Below are 23,762 nucleotides of genomic sequence, written 5' to 3'. Positions count from 1 at the left end.
AGTTAATGGTCCACCCACATCTACAAGGGTAAACTTCAAGGAAGCTCACAACCAAATGCCCTTTTCTGGACATAGAAATAAATCCTTTGAGATTATCTTTCCTCATCAAATGTGGCCAGACTCTGGTGACCCAGCCTGGCTCCTAGATTGGAACCTGGGAATTCCCATTAATGCCCCACAACATGAACACATGGCCTTAAGCTGCTCACTAACCAAAAGGACCCAGTGTTTAAACACCATTGGCCCATCTCTGCAGCTTCTATTTGAAGTCAAGGCAAATAAATGGCCTCCAAAGATGCTCTTGAATGAGTAAACTGCATCTATCTTCCTGGTAGAGGAGATGAAAACAAACATCCTTAGTGTTTGCAAATTGAGAGCTGAGATTCTATTCCCTCTGGCAGAAGCCAAGCACTTGGCTAGTTTCTAGACGGTATTTGAGCGGTTTCAGATGCTTGGTCATACCTGGTTTCCTAGAAAGATAAACGGACTCTAGGCTCCCACGGGTGCTGACTGTGACTGCTTGCTTTGCCGATGTAAAATGTAAGCTACTGAGAAGAGTTCATCCTATCTGGAGGCGCAGGCCTCGCCAGTAAACAGTTTGCTCTGCACCTTGTTAATACTGCGAGGTATTTAATGTAAACTCTGAATGAGTCAAGCCCTGCGTGGTGTTTAGAAACACAGCTGCACCCCCAGGTGTCATGTTCAAGCCTCCTCGTTTGGTCTCCATCAAAATCATGTAGCAGTAATGTGTTGGGAAGAAAAGGTAAATAGTTCTTGATTTCATAATTTTTATACAGCTGTGTTTGTAAGCATGTGGTTGGTGGGTAGGCAAATGCCATTTGAGAGTCTTTGGTTCAACATTGTGGCTGCCATCGCTTCAGAAGCCCTGTGTCCACACAGACTGCAAGTGGCGTGTGATCAGTGTCAGTATAGACAGCATAGCTAACTAATCACAGTTTATAGTAAGTGCCATAGGGATCCCTCCTCCTTGGTGGAGCCGGCGGGGAGTGGGGGAGGGGCGGAGGGAAGAGCGCTCTCTCTTCAATGATGCTGAAAGACTTCTCAGAGGACACGTCAGTGGAGGTGGGTATCTGGTCTATTTCACCAGCCAGAGATGACAGAGGACATTCCATTCCAGCAGGGGCATTTTAAAAGCACAGGATAGATGCTTAACTGTATGTAATTGGTACACTGCATCTCCATTGGCTCCTTCCTAGTGTTTTCTGGCTTTCCTTTCTGTATGTTAATATCCTTACTACGCTCGCCTATCCTTCCTAAACCCCAATGATGAGAGTTCTGTCCCCGTGAGCAGATACCATACTTGTGTCCTTCATGACTTTCTACACTCTATCATTGTGCTAGAGTGTGGTATGAGTTTAATAATTAGTGATTGAATTAAAATTTGGTCCTCGACCTACTTCTTTTCCTCTCCTTTCTGTCCCCGCCCTGTGAACTATTCATATTTGCCTCTTATCTGCTGTCATCCACCATGGCTCATCCCGGAAGGAGCCCCGCGAACCTTTGATGGAGGGAGAGATGGAGCACCTTGGTGACACCGGTGGCAGGCACCGTGCCCACAGCTCTGCAAACACACTCACCATGATATGACTCACTTGGTTGTATGCAAGACATTTGGGTAACAGAATTATGACACCCAGGGACAGGGCTGACCACTTCCTGTGTTATCTGACTTAGTCATCCCAACAACATGTGAAGTCAGGACCAGCACCTTTACCATGCTGCAGGTGATAGCAGGAAGGCGCAGACGGGAATCACTTGCCAAGGTTCATAGGTTCACTTGAGCTTGTACGCTGGGACTTGGGAGACCCATTTCTGTGCGTCTCACTTCAGATCCTGAGTTCTCAAATCTGTTCAGCAGTGAAGACATTATTTCAAGATTGTTTCATCACATAGAAAAGAAGAAGGTCCTGGCTGGACCTCTCTCTAGAGCCCTCCTCCCCCCACCCCTCACCCCCTCACACACACATGTAGATCAGAGAAAGAGAAGCAGAAGGAAGAAGGTGGAGGGAACGGGGACAGAGGACAAGCCTCGGTTAGGAGCTGCCACTGGCTCACGTCTGCATCGACTTTCTCTGCACCGCTTTGTTCCTACTTGAATTGCTTCCCTACACTGGTAGCTGCTTAGTGAACAAAATAGCGCAGGAAGTGTAAGTTCATTAAGTGAAGTCCAAAGGAGAAGGTGGAAGTTGCTGGGGAACTATTGTAGAGTCATCTCTGAAGGGATTTTGCTGCTCTGCTGTGTGTGGTTATTCCTGCCACTGCTTCCCAAATTCTGAGCGAATAATGGAGAACTGTCTGTGACTACGTTGCCTCTCTTGGCTTCTGATAGGGTAGTGCAGTGGTCGGCAAACCGCGGCTCGCGAGCCACATGCGACTCATTGGCCCCTTGAGTGTGGCTCTTCCACAAAATACCACGGCCTGGGCGAGTCTATTTTGAAGAAGTGGTGTTAGAAGAAGTTTAAGTTTAAAAAATTTGGCTCTCAAAAGAAATTTCAATCATTGTACTGTTGATATTTGGCTCTGTTGACTAATGAGTTTGCCGACCACTGGGGTAGTGGACTCCCGCCAGTGCTGAGGAAACTGCTCTAGTGAATCACAAGTTTGGCCTCCAGTGCCAGCCAGGTGTGCGGCCAATGGACATTTGTCCCCTCTGAATGGAACTTGGACCATCTTCAGGGGAGGGTCAAATCCATATCAGCTAATATCGTGGTTATCATTGGACACTGATAGGGATTGTTGAACCAGGTACCTGGGTGGGAGGCCTGCCTTATTGCTGCAAGCGCTGGTCTGCACTTAGAAGCTCAGGATCTGAGGTCTCTGTCTGGGGAGGCAAGGATTTGAAGAGTCTCAAAGAAGGACTTTTTGTGAACTTAAGTTTGGAAATGTTTTAGTACATTTTAAATTTAGTAACTATGTAAGTGAAGGAACCAAAAATATGCCTCTAGCAAGAATGTTTTGTTCTTTTAAATAAAGAAGAGAAGATAACGCCCCAAATACATTAAGAAATTGTTTAATTGCAACTTGAAAAGAAGAGATAACAATTAATTATTTTGTAAAAGCATATCATACTTAAAGAAATAAACAGGAAATACTTTTTTTTTTCTCCTCCTGACTTCCCAGGTCTGATCTATCTAGCCTTTTCCATGTCCGCTTCACAGCATGACCATTCAAATCCTTTCTTACAGGCTGACCTTCTTGCCAGGAAAAATCAATGCCTTCTCTTTCTGCGCATCCCCAATGGCCTTGCTGCATGGGAAGGAAAGTCACTTTGAGAAAAGGGCAATGAGATTCCCTGCGCTGGGCCCAGAATTCTGTTACTATTAAATTAAACTGTTTATCCAATTCCTGCCACTTAGATTTCTGACTGCAGGCTGAGGGGGCTGCACGTGCCAAGTGCAGAAACGGCCTCTTCTGCCTCCCACGTCCCCTGCTGCTGCCCACATTACACCGCAGGGCAGGGCGGCCCTGAGTGGAGAAGGACCAGTCCTCACAGAGCTCAGGGCCCATGAGGAGGAGTGGGTATCCCAAGGCCATGAGGGCACAGACAAGATGGTTTGGGACATTTATACTGGTTTGCTTCCAAGAGTCTAAATATTTTGAGAGGTGGATGAGGGAAGCATTGAAGGGAAAGGAAGCCGTCCTGTTTCCCACCCGCTAAGCTACTGCAGAGCAAACTTCCAAAAAAGCAACCCTGATGAGCCCTCCCCTGCTTAAAACCTCCCAGGCTCCTCTTGACTTCTGAAGAATCCTAATGTGGCCACAGGCTATACGCTTCTGCTCTGGCCACTCTTACAGTCCTGCACAGCCCAGCTGGGCCAGAGGGCACGCGCTCCCTTATCTCCCTGTCTTGGCCAGAGCAGTCTTTCTGCCTTGGCTTACCCTGCTTCCTACCTAGTCTTGTTTGGTTAACTCCTCCCTATCCCTTGAGTCTCAACTCCGGCACTGCCTCCCTGTGCTGCCTCCCCAGATCCCACCACCACCCTCATATCTGGGACGGGTACTCTGGTCTATGTCAGGGACTGGAAAGCTTTCTCCAAAGATCCAGACAGTAAACTCAAGGCTACTCAGTTCTGCCATTGAGGTCTGAATGCCTACACAAACGAGCAAGTCTGTGTTCCGGTAAAATGTCATTGACCTAAACGGATGGTAGGCTGGATTCGGCCACAAGCTGCAGTTGCCAACCCCTCCTCTACATTCCCATAGCTTCTTAAGCTTTAGTTTATCAAGACCCTAATCAGAGACCAGGGGCCCCCTGGGACAGGGACTGCACCTTGCGGCTCGGCATTGCTGGGCCAGGGCCCCAGGCAGGCATGGTGTATGGCAGCTGACATGAAAGTGCGGGTGAAGGAACAGGGAAGGCTCCATCAATCAACCTCTGTGACTACGTCACTCTTCCACCATCAGTCCTTTCTCTGTGAGACACGACATAACATATTTCCTAACACACCAAAGCTGTGTTATGGCAACAAGGGCTAGATTAGTTAGTCTGAAACTTGTCTTTTTCTGTCCTCTGAGGGGGAAACAAGGACACGGGAAATGTCTTCCTTTCAAATCTTTAGGCCCTGACTAGCTGGCTCTTTTCAAGATTCCAGATTGTACTTGGTAAGCCTGCCAGCTCCCAGAATCCTGGCAGGGTCTGCTGAGCATCATTCCTTGGGCCTGCACAGAGGGCCCGCAGCAGTCTGACCTCTCCACTATCTCGCTCGGACACATTTCTGTCCACTGCATCCTGCTACACTTCCAGCAAGCCTGGGCCACTCCCAGGCAGGAGTTTCTGCTGTTTCTCTAAAGCAGTGACAATTAGCCCTGGTGTTTGGACAGCCCTGGGTATCTCCAGGGACCTTCTGGGGAGAGAGGGAATTCCCTTCCTTCCCCCAGTAGTTCACAACCAGATGAATTTTTAAATGCTCCAATTCTGCAACCACCGAAACCATCACCCTGAGAACAAAAGCCATACATGCCCTGCAGCTGTCTGGAGAGGTAGAGGGAAGGAGCAGGGGATTGGCAAAAGACAGTGAACTTTTGTTGTGTTTTCCTGCCCAGCCCACACCCCCTTTCCTCTAGTGTTTTCAGGCCGAGAACCTCCCCTATCTCTCAGTTCTCCTGGTCTGGATGAGATAAGACCAAGCACTAGGATCCAGGGGTGGGTGTACAATTCAGGCCTTGCCAATCTGTGTACTCCATTTCCCTGGTCATGGAGACTGAGACAGAGGGATAGACCTCTGTCTCCGGTCAGGCTGACCCAAACCGAGGCTGGTTCTCCTGATGGAAATCCCGGGAAGATTTAGGTGAACTGAGAGGAAAGTACATGTCAGGGACAACTGGCATCCACTTAGTCAACAAAGAGGGATGCAGAGCTGATAGATAGGGTGCCCATGGCTTTACTTGAGCCCTTGATTCAGCCTTAACTAGAGTTTAACATTCCCCTGAAATTTTCACGAGTGTGAACAACAACAACAACAACAACAAATCCTATTTTTAGATAAGTCAGGTAAAGTCAGGTTTCCAGCTCTTATGGTTAAAAGAATCCTAATAGAAATGTTTATACACTCATAGTACCTAGGACAGACTTAAACTTTACAAAAGCTTAGGATTCCTCGTCTAGGTGTGGGATTTTCTGCCAAGTTTAGTAGTACTTCATCCTGGCACCTTCTCCTATGAGGAGCCAACTGTAGGTGATGACCCACTCTCTTGCACTGGAGCATTTTTATTTACTTATTTTTATATATTTTATTGATTTCAGAGAGGAAGGGAGAGGGAGAGAGAGGTAGAAACATCCAATGATGAGAGAGAATCATTGATTGGCTGCCTCCTGCATGCCCCACACTGGGGATTGAGGCCACAATCCAGGCATGTGCCCTGACCGGGAATCAAACTGTGTCCTCCTAGTTCATAGGTTGATGCTCAGCCACTGAGCCACGCAGGCCAGGCACATCGGACGTTTTTAGAGCCAAAGAGGAACAGGAGACAATTTGGACTCAATAGCTTAAATGCAGGAGGTATGGCCTCCACTGGTGAATAGCATCCATTTATCAATGGTGGGTACTTCCCTTGAGGATCATTGAATGGAAAAGCTAGAAGAAACCTCAGACCAGCTGGTCTGGCCTCCTCATTTGATAAAGAAGGAAGCTGGAGCCCACAAAGAGAATGTTTACTGAAGCTGCAGACGTGACTTAGTGGCTGATCCAACATTAGAATTCAGGTCTCCTGACTCTCACCCCTTTATTTTTGCTCCACTGAGTCCCTGGCTCCACTCTTGTCTGTACTATTACTCCACTGATAAGGGAATATGACCATTTCCTTGAAGAAAGATAGTGCCTGTAATTGTGTGCTTAGAGAGGTACAGGGTGAGGTGGAAAGAAAACTGAACTTGGAGCCAGAAAAGGTGTGCATGACCTTGGGCAAGTCACTTGTCCTTTGAAGACTCAGTTTTCTTGTTTGGAAGATGATCACAGAGCCAGCCCTTTTCATCTCACAGGACTGTTGTGATGATCAAGTGATCGGTGTGTCTAAAAGCCCTTTATATGCTATAAAGGGTGACTCATTGATTCAACAAATTATTAGAGGCCTAATCTGTGTTCAGTGCACATATGGCAGTGCATGCTCATATGAAGCTTATATTTTAACATGGGAACACAGAACAAAAAAAAACAAAAATACTTATTAAGTCAGAGGGGATACATGTAGTGAAGGGAAATCAAGGAAGGGAGAGGTACAAGGGATACCCATGTAACCTGGCTGAGGAGGTGACAGCAACAACTGCCACCAATGGCAACAACATGTCAGGGAGACGAAAAGACCAGACCTGAGAATGGAGGAAGCGAAGGTCAAGCACAGCAAGCAATTGTTTTAGCCCAGAGGTGGAAGTCTTAAGTCCTGCTTTGTAAAACAAATCATCCTTCTGGGAAATCACAGTTTCTTCAAATGCTTTCCAACTTCCCATATCCCTTTGGTCAACCAGTAAGCTATGCTCAACTATGTATCTGTTTGCACTTACCAAGGTGACAAAAAAAATAATAGGTAGAGGTGAACAACAAGAGTTGAAGGGTCAGGGAATATAAATTGGCATATTCTCTCCTGAGGGAAATTTAGCAACATATTATTTATATCCTTCCACCCAGAATTTCTACTTCTACATACTTATACTAAGAAAATACTGTAATTAAAGATATGCACAATGACTTGCCACACAAATGTTCATGTATTTCAGCATTATTTAGAACAGTTTAAAATTTAAAACATCTTAAACATTCATCTGTGTGGAATTGGCAATTAAATATGGTATTTCCACCAGAAATTCCAGGAATGGCTTAGTTTGGGCTGATGTGGTTCATGGACCTATCCCTGAACTAGTCTCCACGATCAGGAAGACAGATTACTGTCCAGTAAGGAGCACTTCTATGCAACCATTAAAAATGATATGTTCACATTTGTGCAGATTTGTCAAAACTCCATGTACTTCAAATGGGTGGATTTTATTGTCTTTGCATTTTATTGTCGATGTAGTTTATTAAAACAAAACAAAAGATAAAGTGTATTTATTAACATGAGAGCTTTTTATTTGGTCAGAAAATGAGTCACATCATGGCTGTAGTATACTAACATATGACACATATGAACAAAAGTAAGTCTAGAAGAATATTCTCCAAAATAATAAAACATTTTCTGAGTAGTGGGCTTACAGATGAATCTTATTGTTTTTAAGTAATTTTTGCTGGAAAAATTAAAACATGCTGCTGGTTTTAAAAAAATCACAGTACAAACGGAACACCAAGTAAAATAAGTCTATCTCCTTTAAATAACTTTTTAACAGTTTCTTGGGTCTTCTCTTCTTCCAAAATGTTTCCGCATGCACAAGCACATACATGAGTATCTGGGTTTTTCTTGGTATAAATAAGCCTTTTGAGGATACAAACGCAATGCACTGTTTGGCACCTTGCTCCCTCCCCCCTTTTAATTCAGTCTAAATATTTAATATCAGCCTTTATCTATAAATCTGTCATCTTTTCAATTGATTGAAAATTATTCCATTATAGGAATGCCCTATGATAGTTTAATCAATCACCCTACAAATGAACATATAGATCAAGCATGTCAAACAAACTCGCCGCCCACGGACCACATGCTTCGTTTATTTGGCCCGTTAGCCTTTGAGTTTGACATGCTTGATGTAGATGGTCCTAAAGCTTGCAAGTCTCAAGAGCTGGTGTTCTCTTCCTTTAATGTGCCTACACATATGTAAATATTTTCCATGATCAATGCCTGAAGATGAAATTGCTAGGTCATAGGACATATACATTATTATCTTCACTGCACATTCTACATTTAATATTTTCTAAAGTTACATATTACATGAGTAATTATTAAATTATTTGAAAATGGCTTTGGAGAGCCCACAGTTCTTTCAAAAATCTTCATTAAGGTCAACTACTAGTATTGTTCACTTGATCCTGAGAGAGAGGGGCCCTGTTCTGGACTTGAGGTGCCATGCCCAAAGGGCACATTCTTATTAGTTTGCTGAACTGAAGAGGATGATGGCTGGAATCTGAAACAACAGCCTCAATATATATAGTTCATCTTACTGTGCCAGAAAATCTCAGGGCTCCTTCCCAGAAATGCACACCCATTTAATAAAGCAGCCAGCAAAGACAAGCCATTGGCTGAAAGAAATTAGAATGTGTCTCTTATATCTTTTGGCATCAAAATGCCCTCAGAAAGGCAAAATGGTCAAGAACCCATAAAACTTTCATAGGCTATTAAGAGTGGCATAGCAGTCTCGGTGGAGGCTAAGAACAGAAGAGGTCAATTTGCCCGGGAAAAAAAGAAAAGAAAAAACATGTTGGACTGAAATTCCATAGATTTTATTGTTTGGACAGAACAGCTTAAAGTCATTATAGAATCTGATTGCCAAGCAGTGTAAGTGAGCCAGGGTTGACGCAACATATAAGTGACAGGCAGACAATTCTCATTGCAGCTGGCATCTTAGTAGAAATCTGTTAATTGTGTGTTCAAGGATAACATCAGGAAAGGGCATTAAAACAACTGTCTAAACAGGATGAAACGAAGCATATTTGGCATGTTTTCTCAACAGACAAGAGGGCAAACGTTGGCAACTTCTGTCAAATGGCAGGAGATGCGTTTGCTTAGAACACCCAGACACGGGATTAAAATGACGCAATTCGACTAATTGTTTCCCAGTCCTTGGTATGCTTGTAAGTCTGATAACCTTCTCCAGCTTGTTTAAAAATATATTGTTTTGCTTTGTGATACCATCTCTAAAAATCGTTTGGTTTGCAGTATGTTTACACTGATACCAGAAACTAATCTTGGAGAGTGAATTTACATGAGGAAGTAACCCAGATACTGGATAAAATACATTTAAAAGTCAGGAAGGAGGAGGGTAGTAAAGGTTTCAAAGCAACTGATAGAACGAAGACCGTCAGCTATGTGTACATTTTCTGTGCTGTCCAATGCAAGGGCAGTGCACTGGCTATGTATAAGTATCTATATATAAAGTGATTAAATTAAGTGAAATGTTAAATTCACTTCCTCAGTCACACTAATCACATCTTAAGCCCCACTAGCTATATGTGGCCACTGGCTACCATGTTGGATAGTGCAGGCCTGGAACATTTATTTCATCATAGAAAGTTTTGTTGGACAGCATTGGATTAGACCTTGGAAACAATTCTCAAAGACTATTCTTCAATTTCAACCTGTCCAGTTTCCACTGGTCCCACCAGTATTTCTGAATGTCACCACTAGTCAACTCGATCTTATTTTCTTGGTTTGTGTGTAACCTGGTGAAATAATCCTATCTAATAAAAGAGTAATATGCAAATTGACTTTCAGTCCAACACACAAGATGGTCGCCTCATATGGTCAAAGATGGATGCCGCCATGTGGACACAAGGTGGCCACCACAAAATGGCTGGCAGGGGAGGGCAGTTGTGGGTGATCAGGCCAACAGGGGAGGGCAGTTGGGAGGGACCAGGCCTGCAGGGGAGGGCAGTTGGAGGCGACCAGGCAGGCAGGGGAGAGCAGTTGGGGGGGACCAGGCCTGCAGGGGAGGGCAGTTAGGGGCAATCGGGCTGGCAGGGGAGCAGTTCGGCGTTGATCAGGCTGGCAGGAGAGTGGTTAGGGAGTGATCAATCTGGCAGGCAGAAGTGGTTAGGGGCAATCAGGCAGGCAGGCAAGCAGTTGGGAGCCAGTAGTCCTGGATTGTGAGAGGGATGTCCGACTGCCCGTTTAGGCCCAATCCCAGATTGGAGAGGGTGCAGGCTGAGCTGAGGGACACGCCCCCCCCCACCATGCACCAATTTCACGCACCAGGCCTCTAGTATAAAATAATTTGCCAAGCCTGAAGCTTTTAGAAGGCACAGATGATAGCCTATCTTCTATGTCTAATAAATACCTGGAACATAGTCAGTGCTCACTAAGTGTTTATTGATTGGCTGAATGATTTAATAAAGAAGGGGTAAAAGAAGGGAGAAAGCATCTTACACCAGAACAAAGTTTAATTTTCTAGACAAAGCCTCTTACTTGAAAAATAGGTACCAAATGATAGACGTGAGTTTGAGCAGGGGAGTTAGATATTAAAGACAGTGTTGCTGTCAAGCCTGAGTACAGTTTGTTTATTTACACTTTTGTTTTCTGAAGTCTTTCCTAGTTAAACACTGGGTCATTCTTTCCCCCAGGAAAATGGAGAAATATCAACCCAGAATGCTACTCTGAATCTCCCTTTTTATCATCATCCTATTTTATTTTGCCTTCACCATCCATCAGCCTTCTTCACTTCAGCATACTTTTATAAAACAGTATAATCTTCCCAAGTTTCATATTCTAAGATACCTGCTTCATGGTGGCATCTATGGAATCACCTTAATTTTATCAGAAAATCACTTCATCAGGCAGGTTGCATTTACGATGCTGTCCTCTACAGAGAAAATCCATGCAAGGTCATGGGCTTTCCTGGCAAGGAGGAAGCATGTGGTTCTCTAAAGAACACAGGCCTTGCACTGTCTAGACATGGGTTTGAATTTTGTCTCTGTTACTAGCACCTGTGCAAGTTATTAAGCTTCTCAGTATCTGTTTCCTCTTTGATGCAATTCATTTTGGAGAATCATTGTTAAAACTCAAAATAATGACAACACTGCCTCCTTCAAAGTGGCTGACTCATAATAGGCCCTTAATAAATAACAGCTACTCTTACAATTATGATTAATAAATAATATGGATCAAAGAACATGGCCTTCCTCATATGAACATTTTTTTCTAACTTTGTCCTTCGATTTCAAATGCCAGCTAACTTTCGAATGCCCCCATTGCCAGCAAATGGATAAAACTACTGATTTTTGTCTCTTACCCACTGATTTTCCTTAGATTGAGTAGCAGGGTGTGGTAGGAAAGTTCTAAGGTGACTCCCATGACCTTCACTCCCTAATGTTAGTCTCATGATTACACAGTAAATGGGGTTTTGTTGATGTGATTAAGGTTACTAATCAGTTGACCTTGAAACAGGGAGATTATCTGGATGGGCCTAACCCAATCGCATGAGTTCATTAAAATCAGAGCTTTTTCTCCAGCTGGTGGCAGAAGGGAAAATCAGAGGTATTCAAAGTATGAAAAGGATATGATGTAAAAGAGATGTTCTGTTGCTGGCTTTGAAGTTGGATGGGGTTGAGGGGAAGGGACCTGGGAATGGCCTCCAGCAGCTGACAGCAAATCCCCACATGACAACCAGCAAGAAAAGGTTGGTCTCACAGATGCAAGAAACGATTCTGGAATGACGCTGGAACTAGATTCTTCCAAGAGTCTTCAGATAAGGCTCTGGTCTGGCTGACACCTTTAATCTCAGCCTTGTGAGGCCCAGGTGGAGGACCTGAGACTTCTGATCTATAGAACTGTGAGCTGACCAATGAATGTTAAGACATTACATTTCTGACGTGAACGTACAGGAAGTGGACTTGGGGAAAAGCAATTGAATGAAAGGGACCTGGAGTCAGCTCAGGAGTGAGAAAGGAAAGAAGGTAAAGTATGGAGACAGGGCAAGAAAGAATAAAAATGCTGTTGTGAACTTTACACAGTAAATGAAATTTTGTGGAAGTACAGAGAGGCAAACCTGAAAAGTCCTAATATTGTCTGTATTTGCCTAAGGAGGGAAAGAATAGTTTTCCTTATTTCATAACATACAAAGGGAAAAGACACTAAGATGCTGAGAACAGCATTAAACATGAATATGGCCATCAACAAGCCCAGAAGAGAAACCTGGGACCTATCCTTCCCCCGAAGCCCTCAGAAGGAACCAACCCTGCTGACATCTTAGTTCTGGACTTCTAGTTTCCAGAACCGAGACAGTACACTTCTGTTGTGTAAGCCACCCAGGCCACAGCTTGTTTGTTTGTTTGTTTGTTTGTTTGTTTGTTACAACAACCCTCAGAAACTAATACCAAAATTTGTTTTAGTCTGCTAGGGCTGCTGTAATGAAGTACCACAGGCTGGGTGGCTTAATCAAAATAAATGTCAAAAATAATGCGTTGGCAAGATTGGTTTCTTCTGAAGCTGTGAGGAAGGACCTGTTCCAGGCCTCTCTCCTTGGCATGTAGATGGCCACCTTCTTCCTATGTCTGTTCCTATAATCTTCCCTCTAGGCGCATCTCTGTGTTCAAATTTCCCCTTTTGAAAGAACACCAGTCATAATGGATTAGGGTCCACCCCAATGACCTCATTTTAACTTGAGTATCTCTATTAAGACCCTCTCTCCAAATAAGGTCATATCTGAGGGACCGGGAGTTCAAATTTCATCATGTGAATTTTGGGCAACATATGATTTTTAAGGAAAATATGATACCCTTATAAATATTTGTGGTTATAAATGAAGGTTGTGGCAGGCAAAGCCTCATATTGGGATGGTGTGTCCTGAATCCAATCCCCATAGCTCTGACTCTGTGACCTTGGACAAGTCACATCATCTCTTCATACCTGCTTCCTCATCTTTAAAATGATAACCTTTCTAACATTCAGTTATTTTATTTTATTCTATCATTCTGTATTTACTGAGGTACTTAAGAGCTATTTAGAAATGAGACAACTTAATTCAACTATCATTTACCGCACCTTTTATGAGCCAAGCACTCTGCTGGGTTATGGGGCTAGAGAAATGGGCCTGGAACAGCACTTGAGCTAAAAAAAACTCTCAAGATTTTTCAACTGGCAAATAAAAGAAAGTCAACCCATTATCTGTGCAAACTGGGTATATATTAACTCTCCTTCCAACTCTAAAGTCACTGCATGAATTTGGGATCAGAAGAATGAAAACATAGCTGAACTGGAGAAATGGGAAAGGAACTAAACTGTACTGATGACTGACTACACCTCAGGTACTTTACCTCCATCCACCTCTAACACTAAAATTATACCAGGAGGAATTTGTCAAAGAAAAACCAAGTCTCAGAGCAAAAGCCAAGGGAGAAAACTCCAATCCCCCTCAACAGTGTTATTATGAGAAATGTCTCGGCATAGTGGAACCATCTATATCAAAATAATACTGGAAAATGTTTTTTAAACGTCTATCCATGAATATAAAAGCTATGAACACCTGAATACATAATAACACTAATTGTGGCTTTACACTCCATGAGAAAAAGTTTAAAGGCAAATCCTATGCAGACACATAAACAAAAGCAGAGCAAACACTGGAGAAGATCAAGGTTAGATTTAGAGCTGTCAGGTTGACATCTGCCTGGGACCTTTCGAATAACTGCTGAGAGAAGAGACGTGATCTATGTCTTAGTTACAATGTGAAGGTACATTGGACCCACTAACGGGTAATTTGGGAAATAACTGTGATGATGATAATGCTAATGAAATAATAATAGCATTCCACACTGACCTTGGCTGGGTTATGGTTCCAGCCAGCTTCCTCCAAGCCCAACCATTTAGCTTGCACTGGCTTTCAACTGCTGATCATCATAGCATCTGCAATCATTCCCGGAGCTGTCAGGGAACCTCCTACCTTTGAACTGAGTAAATAAACATGACAGTGAACCCTTCAACAAATGCCCACCCATGGTTATTATGAAGGCTTTGGGCCAGTTTGTTCTAAAACTGCAGACAGATTTAAGGGGCCTTTGCCATTTACTGGAAACCGATGTTGAATGGGAAGACTTATTGGGGCCAGTGATTCTAAAATAATAAATACAAAGGACATGGGAGTCAGGTCCTAACCCAGATGAAACTGCCTGGCAGGTTGTGGAGCAAATCTACACACACAATCTTCTACAGGAGCAAATGTGGCGAAAGCCCACCACGCTCTTGTCATCCCAGCCCAACTGTTTATAGACACTCTTCAGTTTTAGCTCATTCCCATGCTGTTGTCTATAGCTCTCTGGAAGTAAAAACAAAAAAAAATTGTCTTTGATCAATGCATACAGACAAACCTCGGGTTGCTTTTTCATTGCCTGGGAACAAACCTGGGGTCAGAAGTTTAAAAATAGCTTGAGTGGCAGTCATTTCATGAGCTAGAAATATGACACCCTATTGGCTGTGTCTGAGGAGGGAGAGATGCGGCACTCACCTTTATCTTCTTCCTCTCTTCCTGCTCGTCTTCATTTTTCCCATTGTAAGACTTTTTATTTGGGGCTGCATATTCAAACAGATAGCTGCTTACTGTCATGCTATTTATCTTCAGTGAAAGGTTGAAGAAAGTACAAAACACACCCTCCACAGCTGTATTTGCCAATAATTTCTGGATCCACTTGGGGCTGATCTCATCCTTATCCTCCCTCCAGCACCCATCAAAATAATGGATGGTGTAAATTCTCTCCAGCAACGCGGGCATGAATAGCGACGTGCTGCGGGAGGGATTTTTGCTTCTGTCTGATTAATAGGTGCTCAGGAATCAGCCCTTTCATTGTTTTCTTTAGGGTGTGTGTGTGTGTGTAGCTTTTAAGTTAAGTATTATTAAAATGAGAAGATCCCTGGCTGGTTTGGCTCAGTTGTTTGAGTGTCAGACACCACAGTTTACTTCTCTCGTGGGGTTTCACCTAATAGATGGTACCACTGGGCTGCTGAGATTTAGGCCTGGGGCCGGATTGGCTGGACTGGATTCTTGTTCAGTGAACAGGGAAGCTACTTAGCCTCTTCCCAGGCTCTGTTTCCTTCCAGAGGTAGGAGTGATTGCCCACAGGGTGGCATGAGGGTTAAATGGCACAATGCTGGAAGAGCCATTAGCAAGTGCCAGACACCTGTAAACCATGCTGCTCATCCAATGCTCCAGGACAACCACGAGGCTCTCTGGGAGCTGGTCAGTTCCCAGAGTGAGCTCCTCAGTCTGTGGACATTGAGGGCAGAGAGAGTTTCCAATCGCTTAAGGAAGGAGGGGGCATTTTAGGTTTTTCATATAGGCATGATTAAGAAAAAACTTGGGTATAGACACATAAAAATGATCATGGGCTTGCTCTCCTGGGTGGAACTGCTTACGCTGTTTAGACAGGGTCAGATTGTCAAAAAGGAACATGGTAAGTTTGGGAAAAATCCTTATTTCCACCCCAAATTGTCAAACAGGATCATCCGAGTACAGTGGTTCTCAAAGTACTGTTAGTCCCTGCGGCAGCAGCACCTAGGAACTCATCAGAAATGCAAATTCCTAAGACCCACACCTGCCCTAACAAAGCAGAAATTATAGAGATGGAGCCCCAGAATTTGTGTTTTAACAAATCGCCCAGGTAGATGTGATGCATGGCAGAGAAAACTTACTTTCTCCTCTTCATGTGTGGGTCCCCTTTTCACTACTATTCTTAACTTAAAAACAAAAATTAAGAAATCATGACTGTAATTCTCTCTTCTCATTAAAATGTGTGTGTGTGTGTGTGTGTGTGTGTGTGTGTGTGTGTGTGTTGATTTTAGAGAGTGGGGGAGGGAGAGGAAGAGAGAGAGAAGAACATCGATATGAGAGAGAAACATCTACAGGTTGCCTCCCACACGCAACCGCAACTGGGGATCAAACCCACAGCCTTGGTATGTGTCCATATTGGGAACTGAACTGGTGACCTTTGGGTGCACAGGGTGACACTCAAACAACTGAGCCAAACCAGCCAGGGCTCTTCTCATTTTAATAATATTTTATACTTTTTAGTTTTTCTCACTGGAACATAATTATTTTGTTTAGTTCTTTTCTCTTCCACTAAGCAGTAAGCTCCTTTAGCACAGGGGCTGTTTTACTTGTTTTGGTTTCCTGCCCTCTCCAGCAAATAGTACCTACTAGGGTCTGGTACAAAGTAGGAGTCAAATAAGTATTGAAATAATGGATGGACCAATAAGTGAATAAACAACTATGAATATGAAAGAAGAATATCCCTAAAAGACCCCTTAAATTATAGATTTCATATATATATATATATATATATATATATATATATATATATATTTAAAGCTTTATTATTGAGAGTTTTACAGAAGTCTCCTTATTGCCCCCCTCCACCCAATTCCCACCCTGCCCCAGGCCTTCACTACCCTATTGTCTGTGTCCATAGGTAATGCATATATGCATATAAGATCTTTGGTTCATCTCTTCCTGCCCCACCTTCCTTTCCTCTGAGATTCATCAGTCTGTTCCATGTTTCCATGCCTCTGGTTCTATTTTATTCATCAGTTTATTTTTTTCATTAGATTCCTTGTTCGTTTATTTTGATTTTTAGATTCAATTGTTGATAGATATGTATTTATTACCATTTTATTGTTCATATTTTTTTATCTCTTCTTGTTCCTCTTTCTCCTCCTCCTCCTCTTCTTAAAAAATACCTTTCAACATTTCATGTAATACTGGTTTGGTGGTGATGAACTCTTTTAGCTTTTTATTGTCTATGAAGCTCTTTATCTGACCTTCAATTTTAAATGATAGCTTTGCTGGGTAGAATAATCTTGGTTGTAGGACCTTGCTATTCATCACTTTGAATATTTCTTGGCATTCCCTTCTGGCCTGCTAAGTTTCTCTTGAGATATCAGCTAACATTTGTATGGGCATTCCTTGTAGGCAACTAACCACTTTTCTCTTGCTCCTTTTAAGATTCTCTCTTTGTCTTTTACTCTTGGCATTTTAATTACGCTGTGTCTTGGTGTGGACCTCTTTGGTTCCTCCTGTTTGGGACTCTCTGTTCTCCCTGGACTTGTAAGTCTATTTCTTTCACCCAGCAGGGGAAGTTTTCTGTCATTATTTCTTCAAATAGGTTTGCAATATCTTGCTCTCTCTCTTCTCCTTCTGTCACTCCCATAATGTGAATGTTAGTATACTTGAAATTGTCCCAGAGGCTCCTTATACTATCCTCACTTTTTTGAATTCTTTTTTCTTTTTGCTCTTCTGGTTGGGTGTTTTTTGCTGCCTCATATTCCAAATTGTTGATTTGATTCTCAGAATCCTCTACTCTACTATTGAATCCCTGTAAATTATTCTTTATTTTAGTTAGTGTATGCTCAATTTCTGACTGGTCTTTTTTCATGTCTTTGAAATCCTCACTAAGATTCTTAAAAATCTCATTGAGTCCCTTGAAGCTCTCATTAAGGTCCTTGGTCAACCTTATAACCATTGTTTTGAACTCTGTATCCAGTATTTTGCTTGCTTTCATTTCTTTCATTTGTAACATGTTTCTTTGTATCTGCATTTTAGCTGCTTCTCTGTATTTGTTTCTATGTATTAGGTAGAACTGCTATGTCTCCTAGAATCTGTAGAGTGGCCTTGTGTAGGAGATGCCCTATAGGGCCCAGTGGCTCAGCCTCTATAGTCATCTGAGCTGGGCTTTCTAGGTGCCCTCCTGTGTGGGCTGTGTGCACAGTCTCATTGTAGTTGAACCTGGATTGATGTTGGTGTCACTGAAGGGAGTTGACCTCTAGGCCAATTGGCTGTGAGGACCAGCTGCAAATACAGTGGAAGAGCTGCTATGCAGGGGACACCCTTATGGAGCAGGACTTGCTTCAGTAGTGCTTTGGTGCTCATTGAGTTTGCCCTTTGAGTTTGTCACTTGTGGATTTGTAGAGTTGTAATCAGTCTGAAGCTGTCGGCTGGTGCATTGGCTCTGGGGCCTCCTGGGAGGTGCAAAGTCAGCCACTGCCTGGGGACACTGGAACTACAGGGCAATTTGCAGATGGCTGCTACTTGTATTGGGCTTGGACTGCCCAGGTGAGGCCAAGCTGTGAACAAGGCAGGCTGTTGCTAGTGCCAGGTCTTAGGCCTATTATTGATAGGTATGGAGCATGCTGACACCAGCTGTTGCTTGTTTGAGAGATTTTAGAAAAGTCTGAAGCCTGAGCCAGGACAGATAGATTTCTTTCTTCTTTTTTAATCTGTAATCTGGGCTGAATTTGTAATACCCAACATTTTTTTGAATATTTACAATGGAACAAGCTTTGTGCTAAGAACTTTACATGCAATTTCTCATTTAATTTTTAAATGAACCCTTCAGTGATGGTAATTTATCTCCAGTTAACTAGCATATGTTCTGAGATCAGCAATTATCTACTCAAAAGTAGCCAGCTCATTGCTCAGCTCTGGCCTAGCTGATTCCACAGCCTGTCCTCCCAGCCAGTGCACTAAAAAGTTTTAAACATACCCTTTCCAGACCTAAATTTTTAAATTAAGGGATAGAGTCCTCTGAAAGTCCCATGTTTGTTTGCACCCTTTTCATTGCCTTGGTGGTAACAACAGCACCTGCAGCTGCTGAGTCAGGAACTGACTGTAGGATGAGGGGTGGATTACCTCCAATTCCTTTGTTGCATAAAGACCAAGCTCAGAAAAAGATACATGTGTTAATAGAACTTTGCCTATTTCCCGCTATCAGGGGATTTTCTTTTATCCTATTTCAAGTGGGTGGGGATTATCTTCACATTTCAACTTTGAATTCAGAAATGCATTCTTGCTAAATCAGACACCTCTTTTTCTTTGGAAAGAAAAGTGGAAAGAATTACAAAACACCATAATGAGATGATGGTGCAAAATATTCAGCCTAGATTAAATTTAGTGGGGAGTACCATTATATATTTAGATCTGTCAAATTACATTCCTGAAACATGCTGTGTTAGGAACTGCTAGCTGTTCCCTAATACTTGCTTTCCCTTTCTCTATAGTAAGAGATTGCTGATTTTAAGCTGAGTATCTAGCCACCCAAAACAAAGACTGCACTTATCAGAGTTAGGGCCATTTGTCTAAATTCTGGCCAATACTCTATAAGGGTAATCTTGAAAAGTCTGCTGCTGTGCTTCCTTTGCACCATTATTTTTATTCCTTCTTCCCTGATGGCTGGAATTTTAATATGTTGGCTGAAGGTAAAGCAGCCATCTTGGACCATGAGGTGACCTTGGCAATAAAGGCCAAACACAGTGGAACAATAAGATAGAACAAGTCTGGATCCCTGAGGTCTTCATGGAATAGAACTTTCATAATCTATAATAATAAAAGACTAAGCAACCATCACAACTGAACAAATGACTGAACAGGCTGCATGGGGCGACTAGGCCGGCAGGGCGGTTAGTGAGGGGTGACCAAACAAACAAATAGCAGGCTTCGTGGGGTGACCAGGCCCGCAGGGGGGGGGGCAATTGAGGGTTACCAGGCCAGCAGGGGGGGTAGTGAGGGTCAGCCAGGCTGGCAGAGGGGGGCAGTGAGGGGTGACCAGGCTGGCGGGGGCGGGGGGCACAGTTGGGGGCGACCAGGCTGGCAGGGGGGGGCAGAGAGGGGTGACCAAATGACTGAGCAACAGGCTGCGTGGGGTGAGCAGGCTGGCAGCGGAGTTAGTGAGGGGCGATGAAACGACTGAGCAGCAGGCTGTGTGGGGTGACCTGCCCACAGGGGGGGCAGTTGGGGGCGACCAGACCGGCAGGGGTGGGGAAGTGAGGGGAGACCAGGCCGGTAGGGGGGGCAGTTGGGGGCGACCAGGCCAGCAGGGGGGCTGTTAGGGGCAATCAGGCAGGCAGGCAGGTGAACAGTTAGGAGCCAGTGGTCCTAGATTGTGAGAGGGATGTCCGACATCCCCCGAAGGGTCCCAGATTGGAAAGGGTGCAGGCTGGGCTGAGGGGACACCCTCCACCCCCGTGCACAAATTTCAAGCACCAGGCCTCTAGTAACCCCATAATAACTGCCTACCTCCAAATTTTGAAATGAGAAAGAACACATTTCTATCTATAAGCCTTTGTTATAAGTTTACTTGTTAAAGGCAAACCCAATCCTAACTTACATACATGCCAACAGCATTAGACCCGATAGTAATAATGTCGAGTCTATAAATATGAATGTCAACCTTATACCAACCTTGTAACAGAATCCAGTTATCTTTCTATTAAGATATGGGAAGTTTATACAACTGCCACTTCATTTATGATGGAAATAGTGGTCATTTCTTAAGAGCTGGGGAATTATAGAACCAATAGATGAGTGAAACACACACACACACAAAAAAAAAGTTCAACTGATGGATAAAAGGAAAGAAGAAGAGTTACCTAAGAACTAAAGAAATAAGTGAACAAATAAAAAGTTATGTTAATGGTTCAATCAGAAGTGGAATTTGAAAGTAAGTTTGGTTGGCCCTTTAAGATCTAGGACTTACCTCCTATACCTGAGAAGACAGTGAGGTTGGGGACCTTGTGAGATGATTTTTTCTTGCCCTCAAACATAGATCTTGTTAAAAGAGCAGATCCTGCTTCAGAAGACTTGGGTGGGGCCCAAGACTCTTCTAACAAGCTCCCAGATGATGCTCACACTGCTGGCCCACCACTGGACCAGGCTCTGAATAGCAAGGCTCTACACAGCTGCCAAAGAGATCTCCCTAAAGCCTAAATCAGATCATGCCAGTCCCCTGCTTAAAACCCTCCCATGACTTCCCACTGCAGTTCAAGTAAAATCCAATACCTTATTATACCCCTTGACACCCTCTGTGATCTGGCCCCTGCCCACATCTCTGGCTGCATTTCAACCTGCTCCTTGCCTTGTCCACTCCCAGCCACACTGGACTTACCTCTGCCTCTCAAATATGCCATTCTTATCTCAGCAACTTGTTTAATTTTTTTTTAAAATGACACTTATCAATATCTGGAATTCTGATTATTCTAAACACATAGTATGTACTACTGCATTCTCAACACCTAGCCCAAAGGCTCCTACAACATAGATGCTTAATACACATGAATGCTAAAAGCTAAAAGCTGGACCACAGCAGTAGAAAAATAATTGACCCTGGAGCACAAAATGCTGGTGGACAAGAGGAGCTAGATGAATGAGTGATAATGCCATTCTCTGCAATACACACACAGAGCCTGGTGTCTTAGAGGAACTGACTTCAATTTAAGTGAAATCCCTACAGCAAATAGCACTAGAAATGAACCCCAGAGTCCCATCAGATGGTTGATCCCCAGCAATGTCTGACACAACAAAAGCCCATGACAACAAGTGCAGTTGGGCACTGCCTTGGTGTTTGTTGTAAGAGCCAGAGCCTTTAGGATCCAGGGAAGTGCCTTTGTAACAGTGATGATTTCTGTGGCAAAGGACTGAGCCCAGGGTCATCCCAACTAAGACAAATCTCTGATGTGACACCATTTCCCAACCAAGCCTCCGGAAGAGCGAAGACACCGTATCTTTCTCCCGTTCTCTGCTTGCAATGCTATAAAATCCAAACAAACATGTACACTCCGGAAAGGTTAGCCACCTCGTGCCATGGAAAATGGCCATCATGTGTTTCCTTTCAACTCACCCCTGAGTCCCTCCTCAAGGGTGGAAATAAAACATTTTGAAGGTCTGAGAACATTCAAAACAAGCCATCATTTCCAAGTAACGGCTGCTCGTGCTATGCACATAAATAAAAATCCATCCTAAAGTTAGACACATTTATAAAATCTTTGTAAAGACTTTGCCTTTTCTCTATAAATGTCCGAAAAGATTAATTAAGAACAGGATGACTCATCCATCTAGATTGATTAAACGTATATTTAAGGGTCAGACTAGAAACAATGCCTAGATACGTTAACATACAAATTGCCCACAGTGATTAGTCTATTTATTTTTACTTGCTGACAATATTTCTGGAATTAAGTCATTGTTAATCTACGTCTGGAAGGAGAGACAGGACCACCCTATTCCCCATCTAAGAAGCCTTCTTCTCTCACCTCCCAGTACTATCATGCCCCCAAATTTCAGGCTCCTTTAACACTTGGGTACCACAGTCTATAGGGAGAGATAACGGAAGCTGCATCCCAAGCGCAGCCCATGGCTTCCCACTAGCCCTCTGAACAGTGTCTCTGCCCTCTCGGAAATTCTTCTTTTTTACACTTTCCTTTTGCATTAGAGTACATTCTCCAAGATCCTTTGGGAAAGTGATGTACTCTGTCCAAAAACAGAGCATTAAATATGCTGTGTCTAAGCCTAAAGAGTGATCGCTAATGTTGGGTGCTAACCAATTGCAATCTACGGTATTACAGGTGCTGTGCTCTTTATTTCAATTAGTATTAGAAAAAGTCCTCAAGGAGTTGGGGATGTAAGTATCCATATCCCACTCTCACAGGCAAGTGAAATGGGTCCAGAGAACTAGAACATGTGGCGATGCTCACCTCACTGGCAGTGATGAAGCCCACAGCACAGCCTGGTAGGAGCGGCAAGCCTGTGCACTTGCTTGGCCTGTGGTCTCACAGGGGTTGTGAGATCTGTCCATTCTGCTTCTCAGAAGCAGGACTGCTGGCCCCCGTGTGAGCAGCTGAAGATTGAGAATACACGGTTGTCCTCAGCTCTGTCACCATCTATGTCCCTGGTAGCAAGTCACACTCACCGTGTGCCCAAGCCTGCTTATTGATGTTAGAACACAAATTCTTTGGGTACTTTTCCTCTGACTGTTCTTTGGTTATGGTGGCCAATTCCCTGGTACTTATCTGAGCCATGTTTATTAATATAACTGCTGGGAGGTTTTTAAAGAGCTGACCGTACTTCCAGACTGAACACACAGTTCTAGAAAGGTCTACCAGCACAGCTCTAAAGGAAACAAGGCACTTTGAGTAGAAAGTAAAAGGAACCAGGATCCAATATCCCCCATCAAAGTGTGCAAGGTTGGGTTTGGTGCAATGGCCACCCCGCCCCTGCTGTTGAACAACTTACCAACCCTCTCTGAGGCCTTTTGTCTGCAAAAGGAGGTGCTTGAGAATATTAAGAGAAATCATAAAGGCAAAGCACAAAGACTGTAGAAGAATAAATGCTTAGTCAATGAGAACTATTATTATTATTGATCCCTGCCTCAGGTTCTATATAAGATAAACAATAATGATGGTCATTGCTCACCATTTATTTATTATACCATACCAGGCACCTTCTATACCTTAACTCACTTAACACTCACAGCAATTCATCAATGAGAAAGGGCTGTTGTATTCCTATTGTACAGATGGGCATGTTGAGGTCCAGAGAGGTATACTTACTTGCCCAAGGTCACACTGCCAGTCATTCTCCACTGAAAGCAGGCACCTGAACTCCAGAGCACGTGTCTCTTGACCACATGCTACATGTGGGCGTAGTTCACAGCCACAAACCCAGTGATGTCTGACATGAACTCCTGAAACAGGAGAGCAGGAGAGGCGGGTTCATTTAGCTGCCAGGGCCCTGCTTGTCTCCCTCCCCACTCTTCCTCCTGCTCTACACCACTCTGATTTTTTTTTTAATATTCACCTGAGGACATGCTTATTGATTTTAGACAGAGGAGGAGGAAGAGAGAAAAAGGGAG

General features: G+C 43.5%; 1 protein-coding gene across 5 annotated transcripts in view; it reads right to left on the bottom strand.

Moving 5' to 3' along the window:
- LOC307113524 (uncharacterized protein) overlaps positions 1-23,762 on the bottom strand; it is a 113,278-nt gene that overhangs the window by 35,196 nt on the left and 54,320 nt on the right. For all 5 annotated transcript variants that reach the window (XR_013814863.1, XR_013814864.1, XM_079795240.1 and 2 more), the window contains one exon: positions 23,461-23,594. Coding sequence is in view for 3 of the 5 variants with exons in the window: in XM_079795240.1 (XP_079651366.1) it covers positions 23,461-23,594 (134 nt within the window). In the remaining 2 variants the exon portion in view is untranslated. The remainder of the gene's footprint in view (positions 1-23,460; positions 23,595-23,762) is intronic.

Source organism: Cnephaeus nilssonii (genome assembly GCF_951640355.1).
Source record: "Cnephaeus nilssonii genome assembly, chromosome: 17".
Lineage (NCBI taxonomy): Eukaryota > Metazoa > Chordata > Mammalia > Chiroptera > Vespertilionidae > Cnephaeus > Cnephaeus nilssonii.
This window is presented reverse-complemented; position numbering and strand designations above follow the sequence as displayed.